This window comes from Lemur catta, chromosome 6 (genome assembly GCF_020740605.2).
Source record: "Lemur catta isolate mLemCat1 chromosome 6, mLemCat1.pri, whole genome shotgun sequence".
Classification (NCBI taxonomy): domain Eukaryota; kingdom Metazoa; phylum Chordata; class Mammalia; order Primates; family Lemuridae; genus Lemur; species Lemur catta.
The window spans coordinates 65,789,083-65,801,744 of record NC_059133.1 but is presented as its reverse complement, the minus strand read 5'-3'; the positions used below and the strand labels follow the sequence as shown (position 1 = coordinate 65,801,744).

Below are 12,662 nucleotides of genomic sequence, written 5' to 3'. Positions count from 1 at the left end.
CCAGTTAGACATTTTTTTAAGCAGTCAAAATGGTATGTCCTTAATGCTTTGTTTTTAATTAATTTGTCTTATCCTGCATATAAATTAATAAAAACATAAGTTCCAAATAGTATTTAATATAATTATTCTAACACCCTGAAAAGTTTTCCACTCTCACATTATTAGCACATGAATTTCATGTGTACTGATTACTACAGAAGCAAATTCATATTCCATTCAAGCTACTGAGGAGAGGAATTTAAATATGAGCATAAAAAAAGTTATTTGTAACTTAAATAGCTATTTTAAAATAGCATTTTTTAAAAATTAACACAATGTTGAACTCAGTAAATTATTTTGTTACAGCAAAATTATCCTTTACCTTTGTACTAATATGTTACTCAGGAAATGCTAGCATTGCCAAACATGCAACAGATCCTCAAAAAGCATTAAAAATGACCTCCACATAGAATGAGCTCATAGTTAGTTGGGACTTGGTCTGGGCAGGAAGGTAAGAGCATCATGCTACTGTACTGCATAAATATAAAGTTATGGCAAGCTACATGTGGCTAACAGAAACTAGCTTCTGCAGGTGTTCATTCTGTCGTTCCACAAAGGCAGCAATGTTCAGCTCCACCAAAAATGGCAGGAGAAGGTGAACGAATAGACCCTCTAACATTTGTATATGAAACGTATCAATAAGGGGTGTGTATGTTTGGCATTTTCTTACGTATGAAAAATCATTTGACAAATATAAATCAGCATCTCCATTTGAGCTACCAATTAATGCAGAAACAAAAGGTAGGTCGAGAGAAAATGAGACCAATTTGGGAAATGTGAACTAAGCAGACTGTTATTGTTGAAAAAAATATATTTTGAAATGTCAAACTTTTCTCAACATTTACATCCTGTAAATCACTTACCAAAATCAGACTGTCAAGATTATATATCCTGCCTCAGAATTTTTTGTCAATCTGAATATGATTTCTTCCCCCAAAATAAATTCATCAGTATAAATTAACTAGGAACTTTCTTTTCTTGGTTTTCTGATGTGGTAAAAAATTTGGATTAAACATATAATTAAACATTTTAATAAAAATGGGGAAACACAAAATTATCCCCAAACTAGTATATGAAGGTATTTATTTCTTTATAAAAATTAGTACAGAAATTAATGTTAACACATGTAAACAAGGTATTTAAATTTTTTACTAAGGTTATTTATTTTAACAATAGTTCATACTACAACTTCTTAAGTTAATATGGAAAATCAATAATACACATATAATTATATATCTAAGATATTTATACATAAATATACATACATACTCAAAAAATAAGCACACACATACAAAATGATGACAATAATGTCAAGTACATCTAATTTAGAAAGAATAAAAGACTATAAAAATATAAAAATAGAAATTTAAGGACAAATATGGGGGTCTTTTTCTTTATTCTTTTACAACATCACTTTTAAAATTAAAATATTTATCTTGGTTTGATTACATGCATAAAACCATTACATCACCTAGCAATACTACATAATGTTAAAATATAATTTCTAAATAAACCACTATGTAATTTTGAAATTCATGTAAGTCTAAAATCCACATACCTGAGCCAATTTCTTTTTCCTCTTCTTCAATGTTGTTTTTGATGCTATCATACTCCTCATCAATGGTCTGGTTACCACGCATCTGAGATAAAATTCTACGGGCCTTCTGAGTCTGTCCTTTCTGAATGAGCCATCGAGGACTTTCAGGCAAAAAGAGAAAGCCAAAAAACTGTATAACTGCTGGAATCGCTGCGAGTCCCAACATGTACCTGCAATAAGAAATCCACATTTACTGTAAAATTTGGTCTTACTGGCACTGAGTTAGGTGCTCACCACATACTTCTGTGTTTGGGTTGATCATAATAATATCTAATGCTACATTAGTCAGAATTATTTTTTATTATGTGTGTATGCATGTGTCATCAGAAAAAAGGATGTTTTTATGCTGTATTAAAAACTGAAAATGAAAAATATAATTACTTCTCTATCTCTCATACAAACTACAGTGAAAAAGAATGGATAAAAGTCATGATGATTATGTACACATTTTAAACCAAATATATCAGGAAAAACATAATTATCATCTTTATCTAATACTAATATATATAATTCTGTATTTTACAATATAAAATAGAGCTAAGATTAAAAACACTCTATGGTACCTACTTAAAAGACATACTTTTCAGTAAAATAAGTGCTCAAATTTGTTTCGTTACATTTTATTTCATTTTGCCATCAAGCATCATGTTCAACATCATTAACTGAGTAGTGGAGGTCCACGGAGAAGGAGACAGAGTCAGAAGCAAATAATCCTAATTACAATGACTTCAAATATAGAAAGCTGTTGATGTTTTAAGTTACCTGTCATCTTCTTTAAATCTCTATTATTAATGGCTGGCAAAATTCAAAACAGCAAATAGGAACATCATTTTAAACCCATCAGAGAAATAACAAAAATAGTAATGTGAATATGTCAATACTAAAGATCTCTCCAGATTATTATGATCACCAGACCTATCTCCTAATATCTTCTAACATTGCTAGGACTCAAGTATTTTTGAACTGAAGGAGTTAAATTAGAAAAACTTCCAGGTCTCTTTCAAATGGAAACTTCTGTGAATCTAGGACAAATGCATGTTTTCTGTCGATCCAAGTTCTCTGGGTATATTCCAAGGTAGAGTCATAACAATCAAGCTCAGAAGGCCAATTCCACTTCTGTAACAAGCTATACTGATTTTTATAAGTCACCTGACTCACTGTACTTTTCAAAGCTATTTTACCTTTTAAGCTATGCTAAACCCTAAGTATAGTAGCCCTCAAGGCTCCAAAGATATACCTCATGAAATAAGTCTACTATTTTCCAGGCAATTTCATTTTAATTCCAAAAACAGTAGAAGAAAAAAATGTAATTGTCATGTCAGTGGTAAGAATATCTCCTATTTAAAACTACAAACTAAAATTTCATGTGGAAACAGAAAAATTAACTAAGATTTAGAAAGTAAACAGAGCATTTATGAATGACTGACTAAATGAAGCACTTGACCTGCAGTATTAAAAAGAAATCTTATTAGAAGTATTTTATACTTAAGCCTATGGGTGGTAATAATTAGACCAATATGTAATCATTCCTTCCTTTGCTCACCTACAGAACACACGTTTTTAACCTTAACGTATGTCACTGTATCTTGTATTATAGCACAGCACCTAGTAAAAAGTATCTTACACACAATAGGCATTTGGTAAACATTTTATAAAATGATATGAAAGCAGTTATGTATCTAAACTTTCTGTATTAACTAAACAGAAAATAAGTGCACTTCAGACTCATATGGCAATATTTTATGTCGCAACTCTTCTGAATCATTTAGCTCTGCAAACCTACTTGCACAGTAATTCCTTCCAATCAGACCATTTGTTATTCTAGATATATTTAATAACTAGACCTTCTCTTATGGAAGAGTCTTCAGATGAGAGCTAGAGAGATCAGTTCACACAAATACATATTTCCAGCCTCTCCTAAGACATCAACCTGTACAACCAAATATGTTATTTAAATGTTTTAATGCTGAAAATAAATAAAATTTCTATGCAAGCTATGTCTTCTCAAAGAACTTCAAAGAAATGGTTATCCTATATTGACAATTACTTGAAAGTGGGGGGAAAAAAAAGGTAGACACTAAATATACTGGATTAAGAGATACATTTTAAAAGTCCTAAAGATAAAAGCCAGCCTTATGTTTCATTTCTCTATACCTCTCATGATTTTTCCAAAGAAAGATCATGAATTAAGATTAAAGGGCTGCCGAGAATACTTCAAAACACACTTGAAATGAATATAGAAAGTGAATCTTTTTCAGGCTCAAAGATGTTCACATAATACTTTGCTCTTTACTACTATTAAATCCCAGGACACAATATTTTTATGAAATCTAAAAAAGAAAAGAGAAGGGGAAGGAAGAGAAAAGAGAAGACAAAAAGACATACATATTAGCCTATGTTTCTTAAGTGAGCGACAGAAGACAGAACATTTCAGCCCCCTAGCCTTTTAAAACCTGTAAGTCCCAAAAGTCTAGGTCTGAAATGTACAATTCAGTGTCCTATACTAAGGTTGGGGAAAGTAATTCACACTCTTGCTTTTAATCTTCAAGGATATTAAAGCTTCTTTCCAAAAACAAATCAAGAAAAAATGCTTTATACATTTATATCCTAGCACTTTTCTCCTGAAAGCAAAACGAGAGCTTATATTAGTATATTTTAATTACCTTTCATGATAAAAATATTTTGATATGAATACTTTTCATGGCTTTCTAGGAATCTAATACACACGTCAAAGGTAGCTGTGGTGTACGATAGAACACGGGAACAGATCGGGGTGTCAGTTCAGCTCTGGGCATGCTAACCACAAGAACGTGGGGAAGTTACATAACATTTTAACACACAGGTGACATGTCCATTTCATAAGACTGCTGGGAGAATTAAGTGAAATAATTCAGTCAGTACCTAGCAGAGAGGATGTTCAGCAAAAAAAGTTTCACCTTCCGAAACTCCTAACCATGTAATCAATTCATTGTAACTTGTCTGTTCTGGCTGTATCACCCACCCAAACTTCCAGCAGGTAGAACCAATTTCTTTTTTGAGGGAAATTCGTTCCTCTGATGATGGGCAGACTGGAGAATAGGAAGGATATATAAGAGGCTGCTTTGCTGTGGTACTGATAAAAAATTTCAGCATAAGACTAAAAGAGCAGGAACTCTGTAAACCTAGCTAAGGCAATATTAGGGACTAACCATCAGTCCTCTAAATCCAAGGAAACCAGGAATCAGAAGAATGACAGACAGTATTGTGATGTACTAGGGCAGGCAGTCCCCAAACAAGCAAGTAGTCCCCTATTGACACAAGAGATCTCATTATTATAAATTAAATCAAGGTTCTAAACCCTGGCTTCACATTAGAGTCACCCAGGGGGCTGTTAAAACACACTAGTGTCCAGGCCCCACCCTCCCCCAGGGATTTTGATTAATTGGTCTGGGCTCTGGGCCCAGGGAATTCTGTTTTATTAATAATGAAAGCTCTCCAGGTGGTGCTAATGTGCAGTCTAGGCTGAGAATCAGAAATCTAAAAGCTTTATAAAAACCCAGGGGGTGAAAATGAACAACAAGCACCCAAGGTCCACACCTTAAGGCAAAAGCCATTCATCTTCTGGAGGCAAGACAGCACACCAGGGTGACATAAAAGGAAAGTATGCCAGGTCAAGCACAAACACAAAGCCTTTCTGAGCTCTAAAAATCTTCAGTGTGTTCTTTACCATCATGTTCACTCACCAAAAGATACCTTTTAAAATCTTCTAAACTTGAAGTTAACGCATCAACTATTTTCTGGCACAGCTAGCAGTATCAGTGACTGCCTATCAGAAAACTCCGAGAACTCCCTGAGGGGGAGGATTCCTTTCAAATGGTGTGGTTAGATTAGCTATTAACAAGAGAGACCAATCTCACCTATTTCACCTCAAGTTCAGCCTTCTTCCCAGGTCCAAGAACCAAAGCTCTGTGAATCCAAGATCTTACATTCCTGGGGGCCACCCCTCCCCACCAAGGCTCAGCTGAGCAGACCTGCTGCTTCCAGCAGGTGGCCCAGTGCTCCCCACCAAGACAAACAGGTCCTTCACTGTCAAACAGAACACTCACTGTCATTCTTGTTAATGGAATCATGTTGCTCTCACCTATGTAATTAAAGACAAGTATCCTCTAATGTCTATACGGCTATTTAAGACACAGAATTTTGCAGTTCATGACAATCGTCCCCTTCTCTGAACCAATACATGGATTGGCATGTTACTTATTCTTTACTAGTTGCCCAGGGAGGTGATGATTATGCTCCAAATACACCAAAATCTAATTGAATGTACAGGCTCAGCTTGGGCACCTAATCATCTAACAAGTAACAGCAACAGTATTAACTAATACGTAGCACTGTTCAAAAAACTTAACATACATCAACTCCTATGTCTTCACAACAACCCTATGAGGTGGGGACCATTATTAGCCTCACTCTATAGACAAAGAAATGAGGCACAAAGAAGATACATGGCCAGTATGCAACAGAACAACAATTAAAATCCAGGCAGTCTGGATCCTATAATAAATGTTTCTAGTATGTCAAGCAACGTTAAATGTTCAATAACTACTTGATAAGTAATTCTGTATGTAGAACTCATCAAAAAAAAAAAAGAGGCATTAATTTACTTTAGCTTCATGTTTAAAGAATTCTGAGGTTCCCTTTGGAAGTGTTTATTATTCACGCCCCTCTGTTGAATGCGACAAAACACAACAGCAATAACAAAGCCGAGGGGGTTCGCTAGAAGCCATCTCTCTCCCAATCATGCCAGCCCAGTGTCCAGCACAGTGCCACCCACGGGGCTGGGTAAACTGCAAGCTGGATTTAACTAACACAGGACTGCTAGTTGCAAATGGAATACCCTATTTTTCTCTCAACACACATCCTTATTAAATTGGAACTCCCAAAGAACATTCCCATAAAAATAGTTGACAACTAGTCAAAAGAAAATACCTCATCTGTAAGGGTAAACTGGTACCACTTATTTTGAACACTGTGTGAAATGAAAGTTTTATTTCATTTTTCTTTAACATACACTGGTAAACTTTTCAGCAGGGGAAAAAATATAGATAAGTAGATACTTTAAAAAAATTATTGGGAGCAAAAAAATTTCATTTGTGAGATTTGACACTTTTTAAAATATTTTGGATGACAGACATGCTAGATCTAAAATTGCTTTTCTCTAAACTTTATTTTTCAGTCTCTACCTCCCAAAGGCCTCCCCTCCGCCAAGTGTCACTCCTCCCAAAGGGAACTCTGCAGGAGTGAAGAACTGTATCCTGTATTCATATTCTGTTTAATTCTCTTCTCCCCTCTGTTCTTGTTACTCTTTAAATTCCCAAATAACACGAAAAGGTTGCCGGTGCCTTACACTAGAAGATCTATATGATCGATGGTTTTAATTGTAAGTCAACCTATAACAGAAAAACTATCATAGCTAAAGGAACTTTATTACAATCTGTTCTATTTAAAACAAATTGTATGCAATTGCTTTTATAGCTCTTGTGGAACTGAACTCTACCAAGGGAAGACTTTTCACTCTGAGATGTACAGTAAAGGTTTTCAGACACCATAGTCATTTAGCCAATTATCCTCCTAACAGGCCACGAGAGCATTAAGGTACAGTTCAATAATCATTTCCTTACTGATTTCCCAACCTCATGTGGTCAAAACTGTTTCCAAACAAAATCATCATCTTGTATTTTTTAGTCACAGAAAATCTTGAAATTTCTTTTAAACACTTAACAGTGGCTCAGCGACAATCTCTGAAAGTTAGTCTGAGTACAATGAGGCTTTCTAGCAATATTCTTTTCTAACATCCAATACTGTCTTAAACTGAAAAAAACTCAAGTGATAAAACTATATTTGGAATTCCAATTATTTTATTTCCATCCTGTCTTCTAGTTACATTCTGTTTTTATCAATTTGCTACTGATTAACAAATCATGTCCATGTTAGACAATACTGAATAGCTCAAATAAATTACAGGAATATCATCAATATTAAGATGCTTTATTTTTTGAAAGTCTACAGCTTCAAACTGGCATCGTTTCACATATAACTATGAAATAAACTCTGCATCTTTTTTTACTGAAACAGTTTACTGAAAATAAAAGGGGTTAGTGATTAGAATCAGTAGATTCTTTGAAAATGGTACCTAATGAAGATTTATTGTGCTTGCCTGGAAAACTAAGGCTGAATTTCCTTATGATTTCTCTGAGCTGTTACTCAGTTGTTTACCCAGCAAACATTTCCTCAATGTATGTTCCATGCCAAGCACAAAGCAAATCACTCAGCATCAGGAATAAACTTACGCAGAGATGGTACAGTGCTATGTAAATCTGAAAACATCCCCTTAGACTGGAACTCTCCAATGATAAACAGAATAGGGAAACATCTTCCCCTTAAACAGGCATAACCCAAACTCCCTCAACTACATCCAAGAACACTGTTCCCTCAGCCCTACATCCAGAGTTACTGAACTGCACTGTTCAACATTCCTACTGATTTGAGTTTTTTCAAATACTTCTCATATACTTACTTAATAATCATATGAGTGATGTGTTTACTGAAAGATCTCTATCTTTGGGTTTACAAAAGAAATGGTCATCATTATATAGTAATAAGAAGATACATACATAAAACAATTACCAAACATAAATTATGATTTACATAATGTTTCTACTTAATGCAAAAGTCTTACATGCAAAAAGATACCATTGAATTTAGCCACCTGCTATAGTTATGTTATAGCAACTTACTTGATAATATATTCTTAAATTTTAGTTCATGCCTCACAACTCCATTTTAACAGATAAAATAAGAAAACACTGTCAAACTGAGATCCTAGCCTGGTAAGTTAATTTTCCTCTGCCACCAAGGACCAGGTAGAACATCAACACTGATGACTGATATACCTGACAATCTGATGGCAGCTAGAGAATAAACATGAGATGGCTGGGCTAGAAGTACATAAGAAAAAAAAAATCAATGTGTCAAAGTTGGAGTCTTTCAAGTTAAATGTAGGTAAAGCCAGGGCAGTTGCCTGTAATCCCAGCTACTCAGGAAGCTGCGGTGGGAGGATCCCTTGAGCCTAGGAGTTGGAAGCCAGTGGGGCAACATAGTGAGAACCCCATCACACACACAAAAAAAGAGTACCTGATACGTGATCAGCAAATGAGCAACTTCTGTGTTACCTAGAGATTCTGTGTAAACTGTAAAGAAAAAAAATCACTGACGAATAAGCATAACAAAATATTAACTCTGTCTACATTGCTTAAGGTTAGAGTGTTGTGATTATACAAGCAGCAAAATGTTCTGACAGAATAAGATCTGATAGCGTTTAAACCAATGAATGTGGCATTTTTCACAGATACTAGGTAGTTTTAAGCTATATGGCAAAATAAATTAAAACCTAGACAAAATTCACAGTATTATTGCTGAAAATAACACACACACACCTCTTAACATATACATATACCCTTTTTATTTTTTTCAAACTCTGAAAATCTTCCATGCAAACCTCTGGGCTAGGGATTATGGAGATACAGTAATGATCAACAGACATCCTTTGCTTCAAGGAGCCTATACCCTAGTAAGCATCGGACGAAAGAGGATTATTTAATTGCTACGATGAGGGTTTAGGCACAGTGCAGGAGGAAGAACAGAAGAGTTATTTCAACAGAAGCTATCAGAAAAGGCTTCGTGGCAGAAATAACATTTAAATTACTTACTGGCCAATGCAGAAAAGGAAAATAATGGAAAAAGCCAATGTAAGGTTGAAATTAATTTTTTTTAGGTAAAACAACAAAATGCAGACATCTAAGATGTATCCATTCTATGAGTTTTGAGAAAATACATACACGTTTGTAACCAGCATCCCAATCAAGAAACAGAGCATTTCCATCATTCTAGAAAGTTGTTCCCTTATACACCTTTTCTAGTCAATTCCCACTGCAACAGACAACCACTGATAGAATTTCTGTCCCCACAGCTCATTTTGCACATTGATGAGTATCATATGGAATGATGGAGAATGTACTCTTCTGGGTCTAGCTTCTTTCAATCAGCATGTTTTCAAAATTCACTCACGTTGTTGTTCCTTCTAGTTCACTGATTTATCTATCCTTATGAGACTGTCTTGATTAGTGTTGTTGTAAGTCCTGAAATCAGACAATGAATCCTCCAACTTTGTTCTTCAAGATAGTTTGGGCAATTTAGGTGCTTTGATTTTCCATAAAAATTTTAGAATCAATTTGTCTATTTGAATGAATGTAAATGGTGATAGTTATCTTTGCCTTGCAAACAATCATAAGGAAAAGAATCGTCCTTCATTGAGTAAAGCTGGCTGTAGATTTTGTGTGTGTGGATGTCCTTTATTGAGTTGAAGAAGTGCTCTTCTATTCCAGTTTGGTGAAAGTTTTTATCATAAATGAGTGTTATTCTGTCAAAGATTTCCTCTGTAACTACTGAGATGATCATGTAGGTTTTCCTCCACTGAATAATTTCAATTTGGTGAATTGCACAGATTAATTACCATTGCTAAACCAACCTGATTTCCTGAGAAAACTCACTTTGTCATGATGTATTCCCCTGTTATATACTGATGGGTTTGGTTTTACTAAATTTTGTTAAGAACACTCTCGTCTGTGTTCATGAAATTAGTCTAGAATTTTCTTTTCTTGTAACAACATAGGCTATTATATTAGAGTGATGCTAGCTTCAAAAATCCAGTTGGTAAATGTTCCTTCCTCCTCTATTTTCTTAAAGCGTTTGTTTAAGGTAGATGCTATTTCTTCCTTAAATATTTTCTAGAATACACTAGTGAAACTATCCAGGCCTGTAGTTTGCTTTGCAAGTAGGTTATTAATAATGATTCAGCTTATTTAACAAATATAGGGATACATCGATTTTTCATTTTTTTCTTGTGTCCACTTTTGGTAAGTTGTGATTGTTAAGCAACTTGTCCCTCCCATCTAAGTTGCTAAATTTATTGCCAAAATGTGTTCACAGTATTCCATCATTACCCCTACAACATCCATAGAAATGATATGCCTGCCCTCTTTTATTCCTGCTATTGATAATTTGTGCTTTATTTTTTTTAATCAGTTTAATCAGTCATGATCAGTTTCTAAATTTTATTAATCTTTTCAAAGAACAAACTTTGTTTATTATCTTTTTATTACATAGGCTTCTGCAGTTGCCTTTATTATTTCAGTCCTTGTTTTCTTTAATTTGTTCATATATTTCTAGCTTCTTAACATGAAACTTAGATCAGTGACTTTAAACCTTTCTGCTTCTCTAAGATTATCATTTTAAAGCTATATATTTTCATGTAAGCACTGCTGTAGCTGCATTTCACAAATTTTTATAGTGCATTTTCTTTCAATTAACTATTTTCCAATTTTCCTTCTCATTTCTCCTTAGCCCCATGGGTCATTTAAAACATACTGTTTTAATTTCCAAATATTTGGAGCTTTTCTGGCTATCATATTGTTATTGATTTCTAATTTAATTCTGCTGTGGCCAGGGGACATATTCTATAATATTTCATTTTTTTAATTAAAAATATATTAACACTTATTTTAAGCCCAGGATAGGGCCAATTCTAGGGAATCTCTGATGTGAATTTAAAAAAGAATGTGTATATTGCACTTAAATAAGTGTACCAGTCTACAAATATCAATTTTGACAAGGCACTTAATTGTGCTGTAGTTTTTCTATACCCTTAATTCTTTATTTAGTTGTTCCATCACTTGTTAAGAAGAGAGTTTAAAATTCTCCAAATATGAGCCGAGATTTGTCTATCTTTTCCTATAAATTTTTTTTTTTTTTTTTTTTTTTGAGACAGAGTCTCGCTCTGTCACCCCAGCCAGAGTGCCGTGGCATCAGCCTAGCTCACAGCAACCTCAAACTCCTGGACTCAAGCAATCCTTCTGCCTCAGCCTCCCAAGTAGCTGGGACTACAGGCATGCACCACCATGCCCGGCTAATTTTTTTCTATATATATTTTTAGATGTCCATATAACTTCTATTTTTAGTAGAGACGGGGTCTCGCTCTTGCTCAGGCTGGTCTCGAACTCCTGAGCTCGAGCAATCCACCCATCTCGGCCTCCCAGAGTGCTAGGATTACAGGCGTGAGCCACCACGCCCGGCCTAGTTCTAATATTTTTTACTGTGGTGAAATATAAATAAAATTTTAGTATTTTAACATTTTTAAGTATAGAATTTTGCAGCATTAAGTACATTTATGCTGCTAAGTAACTGCCAGCTGCCAATTTTGGCTTTATGCATTTTGAAGCTCTATTAGATAAACTATACCTTTTTCATCATTATTATTTCTGCTAAATTGGCTTTTATCATTATAAAATATTCTTATATCTGATTATACAGCTTGTATTTAAGTCTACTTTGTGTGATTTTTTAAATATTGAATCTCTTTATTAAATCTCTTCTGTTTCCTTGTTTATTTCTTCATTGTTTCACTAATAGCACACTTTATTAATTATTAAAATTCTATAAGTCTTCATATTGAATGGAAGGCAATTTTTGACATTTTTTCTTAGAGAATGTGTTGGCTATTCTGTGGCTTTATATAAGTTTCCAACATTTTATTAAAGTATACATAAATATACAGCTCAATAAATTTTCATTTTTATTTCAAAATATTAAGGGGGTATATATGTTTTTATTAAATAGATACCTTTTATAATTCTTAAGTCAAGACTATAAGCATGTCCATCACCTGAATAGTCTTCATTATAACTGTTAGGTAGGTTTTACCTCTCACTTCCTTCCCACCGCCCACTTCTTGATTTCCAATGACTTTTACTTCTGTGCGCATATGTACCTATCCAGTTTAATCCAAATTGCCCCAAAAGACATTATTTTTTTTTATGGCTGAGTAGTACTACCTATGTACATACATACACACACACACACACACACACACACACACACACACACACACACACATTTTGTTCATCCACTCATGAATGGATGGGCATTTGGG

The 12,662-nt window shown here is 34.3% G+C and overlaps 1 protein-coding gene across 1 annotated transcript in view; it reads right to left on the bottom strand.

Annotated features, from left to right (window-relative positions):
* SLC2A13 (solute carrier family 2 member 13) overlaps window positions 1-12,662 on the bottom strand; it is a 341,466-nt gene that overhangs the window by 255,701 nt on the left and 73,103 nt on the right. The window contains exon 3 of the mRNA XM_045554019.1: window positions 1,598-1,806. Coding sequence (XP_045409975.1) covers window positions 1,598-1,806 — 209 coding nt within the window. The remainder of the gene's footprint in view (window positions 1-1,597; window positions 1,807-12,662) is intronic.